The sequence below is a fragment of the Adelges cooleyi genome, unplaced genomic scaffold (assembly GCF_023614345.1).
Source record: "Adelges cooleyi isolate 19-005CV unplaced genomic scaffold, UGA_ACOO_1.1 ACOO_flye_CR_arks_rails_tigmint_CR_PRNA_574, whole genome shotgun sequence".
NCBI lineage: Eukaryota > Metazoa > Arthropoda > Insecta > Hemiptera > Adelgidae > Adelges > Adelges cooleyi.
In genome coordinates, this window is record NW_026096268.1 from 8,064,457 (window position 1) to 8,088,635 (window position 24,179).

A 24,179-nucleotide genomic window follows, 5' to 3' on the forward strand; every position below is an offset into this window, starting at 1 on the left:
AATATTATTAATAATTACAATATTATCATCATCGTCAATATAATAAACCTCAATATGAAATCATTAGTTACCCGTATACGATAATAATAATAACACAAGACGATTCTCGTCGATATCGATAAATTATTGTTCATCATCTCCGGATTATTAACAAAATTTAAAATTATAATATTAATAACCAACCATTTTTGCTAGATGTTATTTTGCGTCGCGCTTAGGTTTTTTTTTTTTTATATAAAAATCCATTTTTATTTCCCGACACGTGCATAATATTTATGTACACTAAATGAAATAACAATTTAATATTATTCTCGACGACGGTTACACATAACCGTACTTGAATAATGTCAATATTAAATTACAAATTCGGTTTGAAGACCGGAAAATACTTTTATTTTGGTATTTAAATTAAATAACAAAATGGAAACTGCAGGTATAAAATAAAGTAGAAAATACTATTAATAAACTATTTCATTTAATTAAACTAAATTGTCTGTTTACGATAAAGACATGGTTTGTTCAATGTAAAGTTAATACTACACACATTTATTTTACCTAGAACGTGTCCTTTAATAAACTGTATTAAAAATGTTCATTTAAAAAATATAATACCACAATTTTAAATTCTTTTTTGGTGCATTTGTTTGTACATTATGAAATATTTACAACTTACTAACAATATTGCATCACTTTTTTTGAGAAAGAAATTTTTTTTTCTTAATAAAATATAAAAGTTACTACAAATGTATAATGCAATATAGATGCGACAAGACAAGACAATTCATGCATTTTATTACTTTATTTGAAATTGTATTAACTATATACTACCTTCTTCTCCAATATGCCCCCAAAAAATTCACTTTTAATTGTTTAATAAATGAAATAATTAGCCAAAATTAGAACTCTAAGAGGAAATTAGTAAATAAAAATAGGTACATTTCTGGAACCAACTTCAAGTACAAAATATATTTTAAATACATTTATGACTAAAGACTATTTTTTTTTTTTAAGAAATAATATTAACGATATACTTATATTATAAATTGATCTATTACAATTATTTACAGAATAGAAACAGATTCACATTGACAATAATTATAATGCATAAACGGCATCCAGTTTTTGATAAAAACTAAATCGTACCATTTCTCAATTGTGCGATCCATTGAACAAATTTTCTAATGAGTTATTAGATTTTATACTGTACACTAAATAACGTAATAGCAATTATAATAATAATTTTAAAAAACCTTATACATTTTTAAATTTTTTAAAAAATAACAATACAAACAAAACAATTTTTTTAGACATCTTAAAAAACCGTAAGCGAGTTTTCAAACAGTTTACTCAAGTCTTCTTCAGATTGTTCTCGAGGAGCAAGTTTCGTTATCCTGTGCTGCGGTAATGTACCTTTGACTAGATTTGGAATGTCGTCTTTAGTATATCCGAGTGCTGATAAGCCATTATCGATTTTCATGTCCTGCATATATCCCCGTATGACGTCAGCCAAAAATTTGCCAGCATCAGCGTCTTTAACGCGACTCACGTCAGCACCTAGTAATTTGGCACCTTCCAAATGGCGTTCAGGGCTAGCCGTAGACGTAAATTCAAAAACTGCAGGACCAGACATTATGACACTTAACCCGTGGGGAATAATCGGATGGTCGGTCACGTAATCTTTGGCTTGATATTTTTTCACGTTTCCTGATATAGGATACGACAGAGCGTGGCATAAATGGACGCCGGCATTTCCAAATCCTACACCGGCCATCGTAGAAGCTAAATGCATGTTAGATCGCGCTTCAAAATCTTCTGGATCGTAAACGGCTCTCTTGAAATACTTTTTGATCACGTCTAACGCGTAACGAGCCCATACATCGGATATGGGATTACGTCCTTGGTAAGCGGGCCTTAAGATCGGATTAGTGGGCCGCGGAGATCTTTCATTGTACGGCACAGCCGTGAACGATTCCAATGCGTGACCGAAAACGTCAAAACCGCTGAAAGCGCACACTCTTTCTGGTTGACACAAAGCGTGTAAAGGGTCTACAATAGCCAAAGTGGGTCGCAGAGCTCGATTGGCAATACCCGTTTTGGCTTTGAGTTCTTCAAAGTCGAATATGGAAACACCAGTCGTTTCGCTACCCGTTCCGGTTGTTGTAGGCACAGCGATTAACGGCTTCAACGGTACGGTCACTGGTTTTCCCTTACCAATGGGCGGATTAACGTAATCCAGAAATTCAGCTTCCGGATCAGAGTAGTACAAATTGGCGGCTTTACAAGTGTCCATAACGGAACCGCCGCCAACAGCTATGAACGCGTCAAATTGCAAGTTGCGCACATACTCGGTGGCTGCATTGAGACTTTTTTCGTTAGGTTCCACTCTTACCTTGTCGTAAAGGTCGAATCGAACGCCGTGTTTGGTAAGCGAATCGAGAACTGTTTTTACAGGCGACATGTTGACCAGATTCGAGTCGGTCATTACGCACACTCGTTTGGCATTCATGTTGACCATATCCATGCCCAGCTCTTTAGTGACGCCCGGGCCGTAACGAACAGTCGAGCAAGCCATTTCGAAAGCGTACTCCTTTTGTTCCACGTTTGTGCTGAGTCTAGTGGGCAACACTCCCAAGGTGGAATGCGACGGGCACCGACAAGAGGCCGAATGCAAAGTGTCCATCAGACCGATCACTCTGGACCTCATTTTGCAGTTTCTGTTTTCAAAAATGCGTTAAAAAGTAACTGATAAATTATATTATACCTAATGAAAACGCAGTGGTTGTACTTACATAGTCTTACGACGTCGTTTAATATTTTTAGATGTTAGCTAATGCGAATACACACTTTGGCGTAGATCGATGAACTCGAATAATATAGAATATTATGTACGTGTGAGTGTTATTTAATCGATATGAATTGTACAGATAATATTATAATTGATCACAGTATATTATATAATAGTAATGATACGGTACAACGTTTAATAATCTAAATTTGCTCACCTGTTGATCTGTATAACAATATACATATCATTTATAACAATAAGACGATTACTGATTAGACTCCCAAAACATGTGTGCGATATGCAACTAAACCTACAATACAATAAGGGGTTATTAAAATAGAACTGAATTTTTCACAATAGTCATTTTTGGCATCGCCATGGGTTCTACGAATTTTTAGAGCCCCTGGAACCTGGATTGTACTAATAATAAATCAGGGAACATTTAAATCCGCTAAACGACAACGTTTAATTGTCTACTCCGTGTTGTACCTACTATGGACCCAAAGCACAATAAAATATGAAAAATCGTTTTGGCTTTGATTGTTTAGTTTTTGTTAATTTAGCTGTACTTTTAAATGGGCCGTCGGCCGATGGGAAATGGGAATGGTCAATGGAGATAGCTCTTATCGACTATTATCACTGAGCCATTATCAGCCGTTTCGTTTCACGGACGAACGAAGTACGAAGACAGACAGCAGATTAGTGTTTCGACTATGTTGTGAGAAAAGCATTTATATAAAACATATATTTATTTTTCATTCAATGTTCTTAGTAGTTTATACATTTTTTTTTATATTATGTTGGAGGTTATTCATGTGTTACCAAATATATTTCAAAAGCTTTAGAAAACCCATAAACATTGGTAATCTTCCAGAACGCGGTTGTGATCAAAAGGTATTCAGGGCGATCGCACTGCAATAAAATATAATATTTTAGTTGCCATTCAAATATGAAAAACAACATAATAATTATTATGTCTTTATAATTAGATACTGCCGTTCGACGGAATAAAAATAAACTAATACTAAATAACTGTCCTCCCCCCCCCCAGAGTGGTAGTACAGTCTTAACATTTTGATAGGATTTAAAAAAATATAATATTATACGATGTACATCTTCGTTTTTTTTATAGTTAAGTTGACTAAATTTATATTGAAATAAATAATAACAGAAAAAAGTTGCATTACGATTATTGTAGAAAACTAATTTTTTAAAAGAAATTTCAAAAGGTTACGGTTCATTTGATTGATGTTATAAAATTCAAAGTACAATCAAATTTTATTTTACTAAAAAAAAAATTGCTCAACATGAATAATATCTAAATCAATATACAGGTTGCTGTAAGAGATTCCAAAATCAGGGGTAATTTTATCCTAAATCCTCTGATTCTCATTGGTTGTTTTTTTATAATTTTAGAAAATCGTCAATAAGTCAGACATTGTTATATATATGCAAGCTCAATACGGGTATCTAAATAATGTTAACAGTCTATGGAACTTGAAAAAATTGTTTTTCTAAACGATTGCTATATTTTATAAGCAGTGGAATTTCCACTGTGGAAATGGAAACGCACATCAAAGCACACAAATGTTTTTTTAAAGTAAAAAAACTGTATTTCCGAGTAAACGCCTGGGCGAAAATTCTCTAATCAATATTTTGATAAAAAATTTTGTTTACTTTTAAAGTGGGTGTCACTTTTGAAACAAATCCGCCGAAGAGTAAAATCATTATTTTACGGATTACTAAAAAGGCAGTAGTTGTAAAGTAACAAAATATCTATGTGCACAAATCGTAAGTAAATTTATATCTGTTTCGATAAAATTGTCAGTTTATGATGGTTTGTTATAACCTTCGAATTTTTAATATAAAAAGTAATAGTAATATTTTATGTACAAAAACAAAAATGAGAAAATCTATCATTGGAAATTTAATATTCTGATGAAAATTTAATACTTGGCTTATGAATATTTATCGATAGCAGTTTAAAAAAGTGTACTAGAACATTTTTTGTGCACGAGTACCAAAAATGTAGGTTCTTCAAAATTATTTTCAATTTATTATAGTCTTAGCATTTTTAATATAAAAAAATTAATCAACAAATTTCGAATAACGGTTAAGGTATTTTAAATATGATTTACCTACCTATTCAAACACAGTAAAGGTGACAGTGTTATCGACGGGGTCAATATTATCATTTAATGGGATACTATTGTGCTACTGTTGTAAAAATTAATATTGATTATAAATTCAAATTTTTACATTTTCATAGCAATTAAAGAGATTGATGCAAATTTTAAATTCAAACCCTAACAAAAAAAAAAAAAAAAAATGATAAGAAAAAATAATAACTACAAATTTGCAATATCATCCTGTGGAAACTGTTAACCGTTACAGGTTTTGATGGAATATTGCTACAACATTTTGTCAATGTTAAAAAAATATAATTGGTAGATAGGTATTAACAAGTTTCATAATATGATGGCATTGGTTATAACTCATATAGGCTATTACATATTTTGTTGTTATTGTTATTATCTTATTATGTATGTATCTGACGATACAATAATATATTAGTACATTATTACAATATTACCTGTTAGTACGCACAACGTTTAACATGTATTCAAGCCGTCTATGTACGTCACGATCGACTGGATTACGTCGAAATCGACCATTTGGAAAGAGGAACTGAGATCAGCGATGAAAGTCCATGCGTTTTTTAGACTATCGCTGTCGATGGCCGCTTGGTCGGACGTTTCCTGATCCGCCATCGAAGGGAACGGCTCCGATTTCAGGGTCATCTGGTTGGTGGCCACGCATTGGAGATAAACGTTCATCTTGTGCAGATAAACCTCGAGCTGGTTACTAATGTCGACGCTGCCGTGCCTGTCGATAGCACCCAGTAAAGTCTTGACGTCCGGATCGTCTTGGAGGCGCAGCAGTATCTGGAATTTCACCAGCAATTCGTGTCATATAATAAAGTAATTTTCTCGGCGTTTACCCGTAAACGTAATGACGTACAACAAATGTTTCCACGTCAGGCGATCAACGATGGCTTTGAACAGACCCAAGACCCGACTGTAATAATTCTTGAGGCTAAACCAGGGGAGTGAACTATCAGTGAATGAGTAGATAATGTGCGCGTAATCATAGTCGTTTTCAAGCAATTCGGACGTGCCGTACCAGCTGATTTGCACGTCGTAGCCAGTCATAAATTTCGAGTTGAGTTTTCTGTTGACGCCCAGGTTGTTGAGGAACAGCTGTGTGGCCTTCAACGCTTTGTACCGCTTGCCGTACGTGAAATGTGCGTGTTCGTTTTTAACAGTATATCCAGCTCGTTGCAGTTGAACAGAATCAGCTCCGTTTAGATATCGGACAAATTGGGTTCGACGCTCGGCATGGCGGCCACCAGCTCCGCATGCCAAGTTTTGTACGTGTCGAACCGGTTGCCCGGTCGACAACCGGTAGCCGACAAGTCCTTTCGCATTCTATCCGTCACGTAATCGTGGATGACCACCAGCCAGGCCACGGCCGCCGTCCGGCCGGCTTTGTTCGCGCTGCCAAAGATCGAATTTCTGTAATAAGACTGCACCGTACTCTCGTACAGCAGTAGCAGCCACAACGAGACGATTTCCACGTAGGTCACGCCGTACAGAGTGCATATCACCGCTCGGATGTCGTAGAGAATCAGCAAACCGACCGGTTGGCTGCTCGGTATGTTTCTGTCATTCAGCATGTGTTTCACCAACCGCATGTGGGTCATTCCGGCAAACAGATACGTGCACTTCAAATCCCTGTACTGGCCTGTCATGGCCGGGTATTCATTCGTGCCATATCTGTAACCGGTCTCCAGCGACAGTACCGACGGGGTCAATGAGGCCATCAGGCTCATCAAGGCCACTAGGCTCAAGACGACCGTCGTTGGCGATAATTTTAAAAGCGGCATTCTGTCCACAATCCGCAACTACCGTCGACACTGAATTGTACCTATACTGAACATTTCTTATTTTACCTGTTCACACCTCGGGCATCAATCATTATTTGCAAAACCCATATTTTGTCAATAACGCCATGTTTACCATTACCACGCTTAGAAGTAATCGTATAGGTTGATATTTTTAGATTTATCAACGGTACACGTTGTTACGAAGCATGGTATCAGTCCATTTTTTTAATAAAGAGTTTTAAAGTTATTATACTAGTTCGGACGGAAGGAAAGGTTGAGAGAATAGTTTTCTTAACAATTCCAAAACGGTGGAATAAACTGATTTGAAAATAGCCATTACATTTCACGTTTTGATGGAATATTGCCATAATGTCATATTGTAGGTGATATTTTATTTTATTTAAGATGGACCGTTTACAGCCATCAAGTATTTTTTATAAAAGTGATGTTAAAAATGCCAGTATAAAATGCCTAACAATACAACATATTATTACACAATTACAATATTACTAGCTACACACAGCGTTTACCATTTATCGTCTATGTACAACACGATCGATCGGATTATATCGAAATCGACCATTCGGAAAGCGGACTTGAGATGAGCGATGAAAGTCTTTGCCTCTTTTACACTATTCGATTCGATTTCCGCTTGGTATGCGCTTGAAGGGTACTGCTCCAGAGTGATCATGTTGGTGGCTTCGCATTGGAGACAAACGTTAATCTTGTGCAGTTTAACAACGAGCTTGTTAATAGCATAGCCTATGTCTACGTCGTTGCGACTGAGCCTGTCGATGGTGCCCACAATTCCCGTAACGTCCGGATCGTCTTGGAGGCGTAACAGTTTCTGGAATTCCACCAGCAATCCGTGCCATTCTTTCAAGTGATTTTCTCGACGTGGACCCGTAAACGTGTTGACGTGCAACAAAAATTTCCACGTCAGCCGGAACATGATGACTTTGAACAGACTGAAGACCCCTCTGTAATACTTCTTGATGCTAAACAAGGGGAGTAATATAACAGTGGGAGAGTAAAATTTGTGCGCGTACTCCCAATCTTGTTTCAGCAGTTCGAACGTGCCATCCCAGCTGACTTGCACGTCGTACGCGGTCATTAGATCGGACTTGAGGGATTTGTTGACGCCCAGGTTGTCGATGAACAGCTGTTTGGCCTTCATTCCTTGGTACCGCGTCCCGTACGTGGATTGTGCGTTGTTCGCGTTCAACAGTCTGGTCAGCTCTTGGCAGTTGTGTAACGCCTCGTTTTGAACATGGAACGAATTGGGTGTGCCGCTCGGCATTGCGGCCGCCAGCCGCGCGTACCGAATATCATACGAGTCGAACCGGTTTCCCGGCCTACAACCGGCTGCTGACAATTCCCTTTGAACGCTACCCGTCACGTAATCGTGGTTGACCACCAATCTATCCACGGCCGCCATCCAGCCCAGGCTGTTCGCGCTGCCGGCTATGTATTGTTTGTAATAAATCTGCACCGTGCTTGCGTACAGCAGTAGCAGCCACAACGAGCCAATTTCCACGTCGGTCACGTCGTACAGGGTGCATATCGCACCTCGGATGTTGCAGTGGTTCACCGTGCCGACCGAACAGCTGGTCGAAATGTATTTGTCTTCCAGCATGAGTTTTATTAACCGCATGTGCGTCAGTCCGGCAAACAGATACGTGCATTTCAAATCTCCGTACCGGTCTGCCGTGGTCGGGTTTTCATTCGTGTCATAATCGTAACCGGTTTCTAGCGACAGTACCGGCGGGCTCATTGAGGAGATCATTAGGCTCAGCAAGGCCATTAGGCTCAAGATAGTCGTATGCGATACGTTCCACAGCGTCATTTCGTTGATTGTTCACTCCTAGTCTCGAAATTTAATTGTAACTTAACTACAAAATTGTTTTATTTTCGGGTTCAAACCTTGTGCGTCATACATTATTTACAAAACCCATATTTTGTCAATAACACCATGTTGGCGCACCACACACATACAAATTTATCCGTTCTACGTGTATTTACAAGTCTATGCGATTACATTATATTTATTCAATAACAGTTATTCTTTGAGTGAAAAACACGAGGGACAGCTATGCGTTATTGTATACGATTCGGTGTAGAGGGTAGGTGTGACGGTGTGGACACCTCAGCTGTCACGTGGCATCTGAGTTCAAGCTGTGTTCGTTGCTGCTAAACGTCCTAGATGGGTTAACCAGAATTTTTGGCGATGACCCATGCCATGTAACCACACAAAATACAACAAAAAATAGTTACAGTCTACTTAAAGCCTCTCGGCTAAAATGATAAAACATTGAAAATGCTTTAGTCTACTGGCTCTTGAATAATGATATATATATATTATATACATGTTATATACAAAAAAACCACAGCTAGATCACGCTAATTTTATTCATATATATATATATATTATACTTTTATATAAAACAACCGCTAGATCGCGCTACTTTCGTGACGCTCTTTTGTGTCGTTTTCGAGCTGGGAGGCCAAGGCTAAAGCATGTTCCATGTTAAAAAAAAATGTTACAATATTTTAAGTAAATTGTTATACATATTTCTTAATGTACGAAAAAAGGTGCAAAAAAGAATATAAAATTGTGCTTATATATTTTTTAAACGATTACGAATTATTAAAATATACGATCTATTGAAGGATACGTTCTAGGTTGAATGACTGTATCAAAAATTGTCTGCTGTATTTACACATTTAATTTATATGGAACAAACCAAGTCTTGTTCGTTAACAGACAATTTATTTTAACTAAAAAAGTAAGTTTATTAATAATATTTTTAGTTATTTTTTTATCTATGAACACTGGACCTTTCTTCCTTACTCGCTTATTACCACTACTACTTACTTCGGCTGAACTGATTTGAATCTACTATCCACAAATTCGCATCGAAGAGTTTAGGATACAAACCACTGTTTTTAAAGCGTAAATGATTATATAATATTATTTAAAATTGAATCTAATCTTAAAAATATTCACTAGAAAAAAATGTATTTAATTTGTTAAATCTATGTGGAACACCCTGTACACTCTGATAGTGTTATTAGAGCATTCACTAGGTGCATGTTATATTTTTTAAAAAGTATATTATTTTTTTTATTAAAATTTTGTACAAATTTCAGACAAGGCAAACATTACAATATTTACCTATTCATTTTAAGACGTTTAATGTAAAATGTATTATATTTGGATAAATGAATACTCAAAACGGCAAATTAAAAAACTAAAATATATTATATTATTAACATTAATGTGTGCATATTACTGAAATATTATGTTTAATGCGAGAATATTGTCAGCCGGTGATTTAAAAAATTATAATTGAAAGCAATGACACAGAAGCATTCTTAAAAGCATCGGGATAGTTTGAAACGTTATACATGGTGCGACACTTGTGTAAATAAAAAAAAAAAACTTAATATCAAAAATATATGATTAAGTGAAGATATACCTACCTTGAGATTTCAATAGGTTATTGGAAATAATCTTTATGCGTTTTTGCAAAACTTCGCGTACATACCCAATAACAATATTTTGAAATAATATGTTTTAAAACTATACTTGATGTGTATAATGTCCAATCGTTATCCACTATAATGTACCTACCTAATTTAGGGCGGACATGGGTGTTCATGACTCGTGAGTTACCATACCTGAGAGTAAATGTAATCAATATTATTTTCGGATCAAAACAATTAATTTAAGCTTTTAAAGTATCGACATACTAGCTAAATGAAGAACTTGAGGTTGTGAAGAAAAAAAGGTTATTGTGGGCTCAGACACAATAAGAGAAAACCAATTTCTGATGAGACGTAATAAAAGGTCTCCTTGACGGACGGTTTAAGACCTTTGGTGTAAGGGTTGCCTAAACTTAAAAACAAATGGTCGCAAAGCCTATGTCACTGATAGTATATTTAATTTTTCAATATTGTAGCAAACAAAATTTCTCACTTCTCTAAAACCTATGTAATTTGTCATACAAAGTACAACATGATTTTTCGCGATAAACATACTTAGATTTTTTTATTTAATGAGTTTTTTTCATACAAGATACGTTTCAATAATCGTTTAATACCACCTTTTTGTGAGCGATTCTGTAAATTTAAAATATGTCATATAGTGTTCAGTTATACATTTTAATTTGATGAAAAAAATGTTATGCGAAATAAAAAAATGTTCACTTATAATTTGTTTTATTAATCGTTTAAAACTGATAGACGTTGTACATAGACTGATAGACAACCTACATATTTACCAATAAAAATATGGTAGTTTTTTTATAAATTTATACTGTGATAAACTATTTTGTTTCAAAAAAATATTGAAAAATGGCACGCACCTAACTTTTTATGTGTTTCAGACAGTATCATACCAAAAATTATTAAAAATTTGAAAATAAAATTAAACAGGCAATATTTAGTCTTTGAATGTGTTTCAATATAAATTAATCAAACTATTTATTTATCAATTTATTTTGAAGCCCCCGGTTGCACTCTTTAGATATAATATTAACAGCAAGTGAGAAAATAATAGAAAGATAATATCTAATAAATTGCAATTACTCCCATTGAACGTCTAACCATATTTGTCGTTTTGTCATGTACGTTTTAACTGAACTTTACCATAATATGTTGAAGATGATAAATCAACAGTAATCAGTTGATAGTGAATTTTTATTTGACTTTAGAAGAACCGTTGGCAGCAATGTCAAGTTTTCGTATAATACAATTTTTGATAAATAAGTAAAAAAGAAAAAATTGAGGTCATGAAACCATGGCCAGGGGGGGGGGGGGTGGACAATATAACAGTACTTAACAATATGATATATTATTACATTATTACAATATGAACATCAGTTAAGCCGGTACACGATGACTTTAAATAGACTAAAGACCCCTCTATAATATTTCTTGATGCTAAACAACCCGTTTTTTGGAGAGTAAATGTTTAACGTGTTCATATAGTCGCTTTCCATCAATTCGGACGTGCCTTCCCATCTAATTTCCACGCCGTACCCTGTCATAAATTTCGACTTGAGTTTTTTGTTGACACCCAGGTTGTTGAGGAACAGCGGTTTAGACTTCAACGCTTCTTACCGCTTACCGTACGTAAATTCTGCGTTGTTCGCTTTCAACAGTCTGTCCAGATTGTGCATATCGTCGCCCGGATGTTGTATTGCCTTACCAGACCGACTGGGCATCTGGTCGAAATGTTTTTGTCTTCTAGCACGAATTTCAGCAACCGCATGTGCGCCACTCCGGCAAACAGATAGGCGCATTTCAAATATTTGTATTGCTCTGCTGTGGTCGGGTTTCCCTTTGTATCGTAACCAGTTTCCAATAGTATTGGCGTGCTCAATGATGCCATCAAGTTCAACGAGGCTGCTAGGCTCAATACGATCATTGTTGGCGTCATTTGGTCGACAATCGGCACCTAGTCTCGATACTATATCATTACTAAATTAAAACATTTTTTTACGAGTTCAAACCTCGAGTCTCAAATGTTATTTACAGAACCCACATTTTGTCAATAGAGCCATGTTGGTTTACCACACTCAAACACTCTTAAATATAATCGTTTAATATTTTAGAATTTTTTTTTGATGATTTTCAACCAAGTTTTAAGATTATAGTATACTTTTTTCAACCTCCACGTTGAGTTTTTAAAAACAAATTTTTAATAAAATAACGTTAAGAAATCACATAGGTACAAAAAAACAATGTGTAGCGCGTTTGACTATAACGTATACCTACTGAAATTTAAACATTTGTAATTATACATTAATATAATTTTATATCTGCTAGAAAATAAACAGCATATCAAAAAAAAAGTTTTAAAACAAAACAAGAAAGTAAAATTCTGTATAAATTGTTTTGTAAAAAACTTTAAGCTCACCAAAATATAAATCATAATTTAATAGTCTTATTCAAATATTAAAACATGCCATTAATAGTGAAGTCTAAAATGGCTTTGTTGAGATTGAATCTGGTTCTCGAGATAAACTGCATGTCAATTATATCATATTTGATATTATACTAATACTATACCCACGTTTTTTTCATCAACATGACAAAATCGACTTCTATACACCGTGCGGCAAAATCACTGTTTTTCAGTATTCACTAATACTTGTTATTATTATCATTTCTGTTTTCTTAGTGAATGTAGGTTTAATAGGAGTAAGCATTGGTTACATTGGTTGATAATTTATTTAAGTTACTGAAAATGACTTGGTCAGATCATGACAATATAATATTGCCTGATGATACAATACATAATTACAATATAGCCTAATAATAACAATACAACACACAACGATTACCATTTAGCTTCTTCCTCTTTGTATAACATGATAGATCGGATTACACAGAAATCGACCTTTTGAAATTTAAGTCTGAGATCATCGATGAAGGCCTGTGCATTTGTCAGGCTATCGTAGTCGATGGCGTTTTGGCCCGGTTGCAGATTCATCTCATTGGTGGCCTCGCATAGGAGACAAACGTTGAAGTCGTGCAGCTTACGCGTGAGCTTCTTAATAATGTCGTTTACGACTAATTCGTTGCGGCCGAGGCGATTAATGGCGTCCACCAAACTCTTGATTTCCGGATCGTCTTCGATACATAATAGTTTTTGGAAATCTACCAACAAGTCGTGTCATTTTTTTAAGTAATTATTTCGAGGGTCACCCATATACTTATCGACGTACAACAAAAATTTACACGTAAGCCTGTACAAGATGGCTTTAAACAGACTAAATACCCCTCTGTTATATTTCTTGATGCTAAACAAAGGGTAAAAATTAACACTGGGGAAGTACATTAGGTGCGCGTTTTTATAATCAACTTCCAGCAATTCGAACGTGTCGTCCCAAATGACTTGGACGTCGTACTGGGTCATCAGCTTCGCCTTGAGCGGTTTGTTGTTGCCCAGGTGGTTGAGGAACAGTTGTCTGGACCTCAACGCTTCATGCCGCGTCCCGTACGTGAATTGTGCGTCGTTCGCGCCCAAGAGTCTGTCCAATTTGTGGCAGTTGCTTAACACCTCCGTTTGGATATCTTTCAAATCGGGTTTGGTCCCAGGAATGGCGGTCTTCTGCACGTACTATTTCTCGTACGAGTCGAACCGGTTACCCTGTCGACAACCGGTGGCTGACAAATCCTTTTGCATTCTTGATGCCACGTAATCGTGGATGGCTATTAGTCTGGTCTCAGCCGCCGTCCGGTCGACTTCGTTTGAGCAGTCGATGATGGAATACTTGTTAATATAATGGGCCGTGATCGCGTACAAGAGCTGCAGCCACAACGAGCGGATTTTTACGTAGGTCACGCCGTACAGAGTGCATATTGCCCCTCGGATTTGGTAGTGGCTCATCATACCGACCGGGACGCTGGTTGAAATGGTTTTGTCTTTCAGCATGAGTTTTAACAACCGCATGTGCGCCAGTCCGGCAAACAGATACGTGCATGTCAAATCCCTGTACCGGTCTGCCGTGGTCGGGTTTTCCTCCGTGCCATATTTATAACCGGTTTCCAGCGACAGTACCTTCGAGCTCAATGAGGCCATCAGGCTCAATAAGGCCACTAGTCTCAAGACGATCATCGTTGGCAATAATTTTGAAAGCGCCATTTCTTTGACAATCCGCACCTACTCTCGATACTGAAATGTAACTCGACCGCAGTTTTTTTAATTTTACGTGCAATCCTCGTCAAACATTAATATTTACTGATTTAAATTTTATACTTTATGTGTAAATGTTTTTCGATGGCAGTAAAAAAAAATATATATATATACTAAAACATTTGTGTGGACAAGTTCCGAGTGTTTATGCATTTCGAAAATATTCTTGATTTATTATATATAACCTTAGCATTTTTAATATAAAATGTTAATATATATGTATATATACAGGGTGGTTTTTTTTATCATGGGCCAGTTATTATCTCACTGAGTTTAATTTATAATTAATTTTTTTATTTTCATAGTGTTTTTATGTAATGTGATCTCAATTTTCCACAAATTACTATGTTTCTACGCCCCTTTTTTTGATATCAACTTTTGAAGCTTAAATGGTAAAATGTTGACTGGTTTGGGATAATTTTTCTTAAAGTTAAAGTAATTAGTAAGGATGGGATGGAAAGTGCGGTTGTGGAGTACTGCAGATAAATATATAATACTATACTTCACCTTTCCTTCTGCCCTAAACTTGAAACTTCAATAACTTATATAAATATATTAACTATTAGACTGGTTCAAAAATGTTTTTTATTATATTTTTATTTTTTAATCCTATTCGATTTTCGAGAGGCACTTCGATTTCTGTTTTTTTATTTATTTTTCCAGTTTCTTCTTCCCTCAGGACCTTTTTTAGAGCTTTAATTTCTATCTGTTTAGCGGAAATAGCTTTTAAAAACTCGTTCACTAGTGGCCCGTAATTTATTTCCGGGCTGACTGTGGTTGTGTCGGCCCTTTTTTGGACAAACCTCTGTGATGTATCTCGAAGATTTTGTTATGTAGCTCGTTAGTTTTAGCTTCTAGGGCATTGTAAGTAATTTGTGGATCGTCTTCTTGGTCTTTTCTGAGGAGAAGGTCATCCTGCACCAGCCTATAATGTTCAATATCTGGCTCAATGTTTCATCATCTTCAGCACCTCTTTTAGTGGCAGATGTCCTAGGACTTAATAAGCCCCTTGGAGGTACTAGAACTGGTAGTATCCATTTCCTCTTCAGCAGGCATGGCTACGAAGGGTAATCACTTACACTACTGGCTTGTATCTAGTTGTCACTATCCAAATTTATTCACTATATATCACAACTACACTAAACTTAACTGCCGAATACGAGCGTAAATAATATGGTAGAATTACCAAATTTGGTAATCGGACCTTTTATGGCTGCCCTAAGACGTGTGCTGAGTATGTGACCTCTAGTCCCAAATTTGGGGGGGGGGAAGCCTTGGAAGGGATGGAAGTTCCCTGGAGTTATGACGTACCTGTTGAGGTACTTAAACCAAAATATCCAACGTTTGAACCAGTACTCTGCGACGACCATTTGCCGCGGAGTTATAGCGATTCAAAATTTCCAAAAAATGGGGGGGGAGGGGAAGTCATATTTAATATGATATCCGCCCTAGCACTCCGAGGTGGACGCCGACTGTCCGAGGTCGATTCGACGCGTATTGAATGTGCTACGGCACTTTAAATTTTGCGGGGGGTGGGGGTACCGACCGAAAATACGGCTAGTCCATAACTAGGTTCCCCTACACCCGGTAGTGGCACGGAACGTTCTTGTGGCAGCCGGTATAATTTTATAAAATAATAATTGGCAACTAAAATGACGGAGTTGAACGGCAAAATGCCGTTTGCCGTTTGTAACAGTGAGATGTTGTTGCAATAGCACGTTTTCTTACTTTTAAAGCCCGTATGCTTAACACTGAGAAAACGAAAATCGCTCTAACTTAGCGAGTTTATGGAGGATCGACTCGAAATCGACATTGATCCTCTCTCCTTATTTTACAAACGAGATATGTGGGTTTCACAAAAAACCAACACAAACTACTTGCGCAATAACACAAATTGACGGGAGCTCGCAATAACGCGTGCGCTCTCGACAACAGTGGAAATGGCACTTTAATTGGAAACAAATATATATAATAAGATTAAAATATACATACAACACAAAAAACAGTTTTCTCAATATTTATACGACTACTCCTAATCGTGTATGTGCCGACCAATGCTTATCAGTGAGATTATTTTATATCTATATAATATTCAATAGCATTATACTGTTACTGTTATCAGTAATACTCGGGAGCCATGTAGCTATTTTTTTAAACATGGAATCATGGCGTGAATTTCATATAGTGCAGTATGTATAATAAAGTTTGATCGGCAACGGCAGAAATGGCGGCGGTGCAGTGGTAAGATGAGGCGGGGGCGTCTAACATAGTTTTCTAAAAAACGATACGATACATTTTAAGCGTGTATGAGTGTTGTAAGCCAATAAGGCGTTATTGACAAAATTTAGGCTCTGTAAAAAATTGTTGACACCCGAGGTTTCAATTCGAAAAAAGAACTTAGCAGTTCAGTTAAAATTCAGTATTGAGACTAGTTGTTTTACTATTAGATTATCAGAAGAAATGACGCTTTCAAAATTATCATCAGCGACGGTTATCTTGATCCTAGTGGTCTTGATGAGCCTGATGGTCTCATTAAGCCCACCGGAAGAACATTCCCTGGAAACTGGTTACAGATATGACCCGGAGGAAACCCTGACGACGTCAGACAGGTACAGAGATTTAAAATGCACTTATCTGTTTTCCGTACTGACGCACATGCGATTGTTAAAACTCATGCTAGAAGACCCAGAAATTGAGACCAAAAACCCGGTCGGTCTAGTGGGCCACTTCAGCATTCGAGATTTGATATGCACCTTGTACGACGTGAACGACGTGAAAATCGGCTCGTTGTGGCTAATGCTATTGTACGCGAGCACAGTGCAGTCTTATTATGAATATGATGTCGTCCAGAGCAAAACTGAATTTGATCGGATGGCGGGAGTCCACAGCCTGGTTGTCACCCACGATTACGTGACGAGCAGAATTCAAGAGGAGTTGTTGTCCGATGGTTGTCGATCGGAAAACCAGTTCGACTCGTATGAAAAATGGTACAAGCAGCTGACGTCCGCCACCCCAGAAGCTAAACCGTCTTTAAGCGATATCCGAAAGGAAGCGGTTAACAATAGCGATAAGCTGGACAATCTGTTGGATCTAAACGATGCACAATTAACGTACGGGACGCGGAACGCAGCAATGAGGTCCAGACAGCTGTTTCTCGACAACCTGGGCCTTAACAAACCGTTAAAGTCCTGGCTGTTGACCAAGTACGACGAGAAAGTCAACTGGGATGGTACGTTGGATTTGCTGAAAGTCTACTATCAAAACGCACAAAGAATGTACTCCCCCGCGGACGGGTTGCTTAGCATTAAGGAGTATTATAGCGTAATGTTTAATATTTTAATAGGGATCGTGTACCGACTGACGTTAAGGCAAATGTTGTATATCAAACCATTTACGGGTCGCCTTCGTAAAGAAAACTTAAGAAAATGGCATGCCTTTTTGGTGAATTTCCAGAAACTGTTATACCTCCAAGACGATCCGGACGTCAAGTTTTTGGTGGAAACCATCCAAGGCACCCACAGCGTCGACTTTATTAGGCAGCTCCAAAATAAACTAAACACGATTAACGCTGAACTTCAATGCCAGATGAATCGGGAACCGGAGAAATCATCTTCAAACAAGGATCAGGGCACGTCCCTGAAAGACGCAGAGGCTTTCATCGCTAACCTCAGGTCCTCTTTCCGAATGGTCGATTTCGAAGTAATCCGATTGATCAGGAAGTACATAGACGCCGAGACTAAAATATGTTTAGCACATTGTGCATAGGTGGTAATATTGTAATAATGTATAAGTGTATTGTATCATCAGGCAATGTTGTATTGTCAAGACCTGACCCAAAGAAGTTTTGATATGATAATAACATTAACAACCAATGTAAAAACCTATTGGAATTACTTGTTAAACAGGGACAAACCATATGAAACTTATTTTAGTTACTTATTTATCAAAAATATTTAACATTACATTATTATTGAAAATATTATAAAAACCATTGTTATAAAACTACTCGACATTGCTGTAAACTGTTCTTCTAATATTATATTAAATAAAAACCGTTGATTATCTACAGATTATTGTTGTTTTATCACCTACAACATGTTATGATAAGATTCGATTAAAACGTTACACGAATAACTGTTTCCACGACAAGAATATTTACCGTGGTATATTATCGGATGATATTTATAAAGGATAAGTCACTTAATATCTCTGAAAATAATTGCAACTATGTATGATACAGTTATGCAATTATGTTTTTTTGATAACATTTTTATTTATGTTATTTTAAAATAATATAAAAGTTCTAAATAGTTAGGTACCGTTTTTAATGTTTTCCAGAGCTCTATCAACTTTTCAAACTTATAATTTATGTAAATAATTAATACATCAATGTCGGATAAATGATTTCGAACCTTCTCCAAGTTGATTGAGCTCTAGAAAAATTTACCAACAAAATGTCCTATTAACATTAACCAACAATAGCTTGTATGGCTTAGAATTTGGAAGGTTTGGGTTTGGGAAACTAAAAACATTTCAAATCATTTTCCACGAGTATCAATTGTGCACATAATTGTCTTAGTACATTTTATAACTATCATCAATAATTATTCATAAACCAAGTATTTTTTTTTTTTATTATTATGAAAAAGACGTCGATCTAGCGACAAAATAATATATAAAATTGTCAAATGTTCGAATTTATCCTTTTTTTTTTGTGCACATCATAGCATTCATTTTTATAATGAAAATTCGTAAATCATGAAGGTTTATCACAGACGATTTTATCGAATCGGATAGGTTTTCGAACACAGGTATTTTATTATTTTACAACTTTTGCCTTAAATAGTCAGTAAAATAATATTTTTGCAAATCGGCGCATGTGTTGCAAAAGTAAACAAAAATGTTTAAATATATTTTTTTATTTAAGTGTTGTACGTTGAAATTTTGCCTACACGTTAACTTGAAAGTGTATTTTTTTACATTAGAAAAAAACTTGTGTTATTTGATAGAGTCTCCATTTCCACTGTTTACATAAATGAAAATATAGTAATCGTTTATATAACATTTTTTTGCTCGTTCCAAAAGCCTATAAACATTATTTAGATACTCATATTGGGCTACTGTTATAAAAATGTGCACCTAACGTCGACAAATACAGGGTCTATAGAATTTTATGGCTCACCCGACTTATTGACGATTTTTTAAAATTATGAAAAAACGACCTATAACATTTTTATATATAATATTGTTCTCGATTCCAACCTTGATGATTATGACGCCACTCTTTTTGTATTTTAACAAAAAAAATTCAACCAACTCACACACTCACGGCAAAAGACTACAAACATATGTTTTCTAGATAAATAAGAATAGTATTATAAAAATTACACCAAAAACATACTTTTAACATTATTTGAGACATACTTAAATAGTTATAATATCAATATACCCTGATAAACACGTTAAACATATTATATCTTAATAAAATGTATCAATTGAATTGTTAAAAGTATATAAATTGTTCAATACATTAACGACTCATAATTTTTCAAAAAACTATTGTCCAAATTGGGTTTAGAACTAGATATGAAAACTAGAAAGCCTAAAATATACAGTTAGATAAGGTTAGATACATCATCGAATGCAATATTTCCCATACAAATCCATGGGTGTAAATAATATTTTATATGTTCAAATTTTTAGTGTTGACTTCCTCGTCTTTTTGAAGTGAAAAAGTTATTAAAAATTTCACCTCAACTATTTGTACAGAGCTAAAATCCGATCATCCTAATATTGTAAGTAGGAGTAATTTTATCAGGCTTTTAGATATAATTTGGTTTCTTGTAGGAACAAAATGGCTTTTACCCGTAGAAAAAAGTATATGAATAAAAAATATACTTAAAGTGGCGGTGATGGAGACAGTACAGTGGTTAGGTGAGGTAGAGGAAATTATGCGTCTCACTAATTTTAAACAGTCCTCCAGCCATAAGACATATTCATGTATAAAAAATAATTTTCTAAATAACTATACGATTTCTCCTCAACTTGTGTGTGTGTGTGTGGTAAATCAACATGACCTTATAGACAAAATATAGGTTCTGTAAATAATGTTTGGCGCCCGAGGTTTGACCTAGAAAAAAAAACTTTGCAGTTTACACCTAAAATCAGCATAGAGAGACTAGGTGCGGATTGTCAAAGAAATGACGATCCAAAATTTATCTAAGTGGTCTTGATGAGCCTGATGGTCTCATTAAGACCACTTGGAAAGACCACAATATGCGAAAGAAAGCGTTAAGCAACTGCGATAAGCTAAACAATATGTTGATTGTAAACAACGCACAAGTCACGTACGGGACGCGATACGAAGCGTTGAGGTCCAGACTTGAGTTCTTCAATAACCTGGGCATAAACGCAGAACTCAAATCCAAGATGATGGCCGGGTACGACGTGCTATGACTCCTTGTGGCTAATACTCTTGTACGCAAGCAAAGTGGGCCGACCGAGAAGTTTTTTAAGTATTGAAAAATATAGTAATATGAGTACAGAATTTTATCGATAATGACATAAACAATTTTAAGGACAACGTCAACTAGTAGTCGTTCGGTTTGACTTTTTCTATGTACAATAATATTAAGCATAAAAAGCCAGCACAGCGGGGTCGGGTCATAGAGGTACACATTTTTCTTTTAAGAACAACTGTTTTACTAGTATACGAAATAGTGTTTTTTTTAAGTATTTCATTTGGTTTTTTCATGTTTGAACTATTTTTTTGCGCAGTAGTACTCCATGTTTACATACATTTTAGCGAAAACCTTTTTTTGTAAATTGGTGTTTAAATTCCGTTGAAGTATTTAGATTGAAATTTTCTGTTATTCCTTCCCTTAAAACATGTAGCTACTTGAAAACTAGTTACCAATGCATTATTATAGGACGTATTACAACAGCCAATTTTGGTTTTAGTTGGTTAAACTATTTACGTTTGGTAAACTATTTGCTTACATTACACACAGTAAACTTCACAACGTCTGTCGCATTTCATAAAAAAAAAATCACCTGTTGGTTACAAGAACTTTTATGATGTGATATTATAAGAAAAGTTATATTTTACAAAAAAAATATTTTAAAGTTTTACCAATGTTAAATTTGAATGATTTAAATCGCCGTCGGGCTTACTTGCAAAATATACAACATGATAGTATATTATTATGGGGTTTTTTTAATTGAAAAAAAAAGTTGTTTTAATTTTTTCGTATTTTATGGAAAATAGTAGAAATTTTATATACAGTCGATTAGTCGGAGGCACTTGTTGACAGTTTTAAAACTATAATATTGACAGCAATATTTTTTCGATACATCTGCGGCGGCTGACGATACACAAATAAAAAGTACACGTCTTGGTAGCTCGAAGCTACAAAATTATCACCCAGCCTTTGTGATTAGTTGGCACTAATTATTGGTTTGGATTGTAAATATTGGTGAATAAGTTCGATCAATGCTTTATTTAGTTAAATTACAATGCTCAGTAACTTTTTTTAAAATTGGCCTTTTACTTCTAAATTTTTATAGAATATGAAGACATAGTACTATCAATAACGTTACAATCCTAACTAATATCATAAACCCCACCTAAAAAGGGTGACAATTTTTCGTAACTTCACCTTTTTTCTACTGTAATCGTTTATCGTGTTACAATGTCAAAAACATACAAAATAAAAAAAAGTTCTCTAAATAAATATGCATACTTCTAAATGTAAATATGTGTAATATAATAACATGGCGTTATTGACATACTATGGGTACTGTAAATAATGGTTGACGCTCGAGTTCTGAATCAGAAAACAAAAAAACTTGGCAGTTCAGTTACAATTCCGAATCGTGAATAAGGTTGTCGACGAAATGACGCTTTCGAAATTATCACCAATGACGATCGTCTTGAGCCTAGTGGCCTTGTTGAGCCTCATGGCCTCATTAAGCCCACCGGTACTGTCGCTGGATACCGGATACGATTACAGGACAAATGAAAACCCGTCGGAGGCACAGCTGTACAGAGATTTGAAGTGCACGTATCTTATTGCTGGAATGACACAAATGCGGTTGGTGAAACTTATGCTGGAAAACGAAAAACTTTTAAACAAAAACGTAATCGGTCTGGTGAAAAGCTACAGAATCCGAGCGATCATATGCGCCCTGTATGACGTGACCCACGTGAAAATCGGCTCGTTGTGGTTACTACTGCTGTTCGTGATCACAATGGAGTCTTATTACAAACAGTATGTCCTCAAAAGCGAAATCGAAGCCTTCAATGGGACGCCCATCCTTCGGCCGGAGGAGGTCGCGGGCAAAGTGGCGTTCATTTACGATTACGTGACGCGCAGAGTTCAAGCGGAATTGACAGCCGCCAGGTGTCGACCGGACAACCGGTTCGACACGTACAACGATTGGTACCGGCGGAAGGTGGCCAATTCGCCGAGCGGCAAAGTCAGTTGTGATGATATCCGAGCGAAGGGGTTCAACAACTGCGAGAACCTGAGAATACTGTTGGACGGGAACAATGCAAAAGACACGTACGCATGGCGGTTCAACACGTTAAAGTCCAGACAACTGTTCGTCAGATACCTTGGCACAAACACTGATATGATGTCCAAGTTGATGAACGGGTACGACGTGCAAATCAGCTGGCACGGCACGGCCAAAATGCTAAAAGACGACTTGAATTACGCGCAGAAAATGCTGTCACCCACTATTCTATTATACCCCTTGTTTAGCATAAAAAAGTATTATCAGGGGGTCTACTGTCTGTTTAAAAGTATAATGTACAAGCTGACGTGGAAATTTTTGTTGTACGTCGATAACTATAGTGATGACACTCGACAAAATTACTTAAACACATGGCATTCCTTTCTGATAGAATTTCAAAAACTGTTATGCCTTCAAGACGATGAGGAAACCGGGAGTTTGGTGAAAGCCATTGTTAGCCTCGGTCGCAACGAATTAGTCGTAAACGAAATTATTGAGCCGCTCAAGCTTAAGCTGCATGAATTCAACGTTTGTCTCCTATGCGATGCCACCGAAGAGATGACTCTACAATCGGGCCAAGAAGCCATCAAAAGCGATAGCCTTACAAATGCACGAGCATTCATCGGTGATCTAGGGTCTGCTGTAAGAGATATCGATTTCAATGTGATCCAATCGATCATGTTGTACATAGAGCAGGAAGCTAAATGCTGTATGCGGTAAATAATATTATAATAATTTACTCTATTAACAGGCAATATTATATTGTCACTGTCTAACCAATTCATTTTCGATAACTTAACAACATTATCAAGTAACGAAAACTTTATTCTAATCATTTGTTTACTGATAACCAGTAGCACCATGTGAACCTTGTTACTAATTTATCAAACATAATTAAGATTATTTGTAAAAAATATAAAAATATAGTTTTAAAAATACTCAACTTGCTGTAAGCTTTTCTTTTAAAATAATATTAAATAAAAAACGCTCAATATCTATCTTCGTAATTTATAGGATTACTGTTGTTTTATCAACCAGGATGATAATAATCCATCAAATTGTGTAACATTTACCACAATTTTTCTTGTTTGTATACGCTAACATAGGTAAAATTTCATCTCAGGAGAGGTTCTCAATTTTATCGGTTTAACCAATTTTATATGGTGATCATTATAGATCCATATTCCACAGTCGAACGAGTAAGTGCAATTTTGAAACTTTTAAGC

The 24,179-nt window shown here is 35.9% G+C and overlaps 1 protein-coding gene across 1 annotated transcript; it reads right to left on the minus strand.

The window, feature by feature from the left end:
- Positions 1-952: 952 nt before the first annotated feature.
- Positions 953-3,386, minus strand: LOC126843600 (hydroxyacid-oxoacid transhydrogenase, mitochondrial). Its single transcript, XM_050581225.1, has 2 exons — positions 2,790-3,386; positions 953-2,714 (listed from the first exon to the last, which is right to left on the minus strand). Exon 2 carries the CDS (start codon positions 2,702-2,704, stop codon positions 1,313-1,315), a length of 1,392 nt encoding a protein of 463 aa, XP_050437182.1. The 5' UTR covers positions 2,705-2,714; positions 2,790-3,386; the 3' UTR covers positions 953-1,312.
- Positions 3,387-24,179: the final 20,793 nt, after the last annotated feature.

Coding starts and splice junctions, on each gene's coding strand:
- LOC126843600 (XM_050581225.1), bottom strand. CDS start 2,704: ATGAGGTCCAGAGTGATCGGTCTGATGGACACTTTGCATTCGGCCTCT.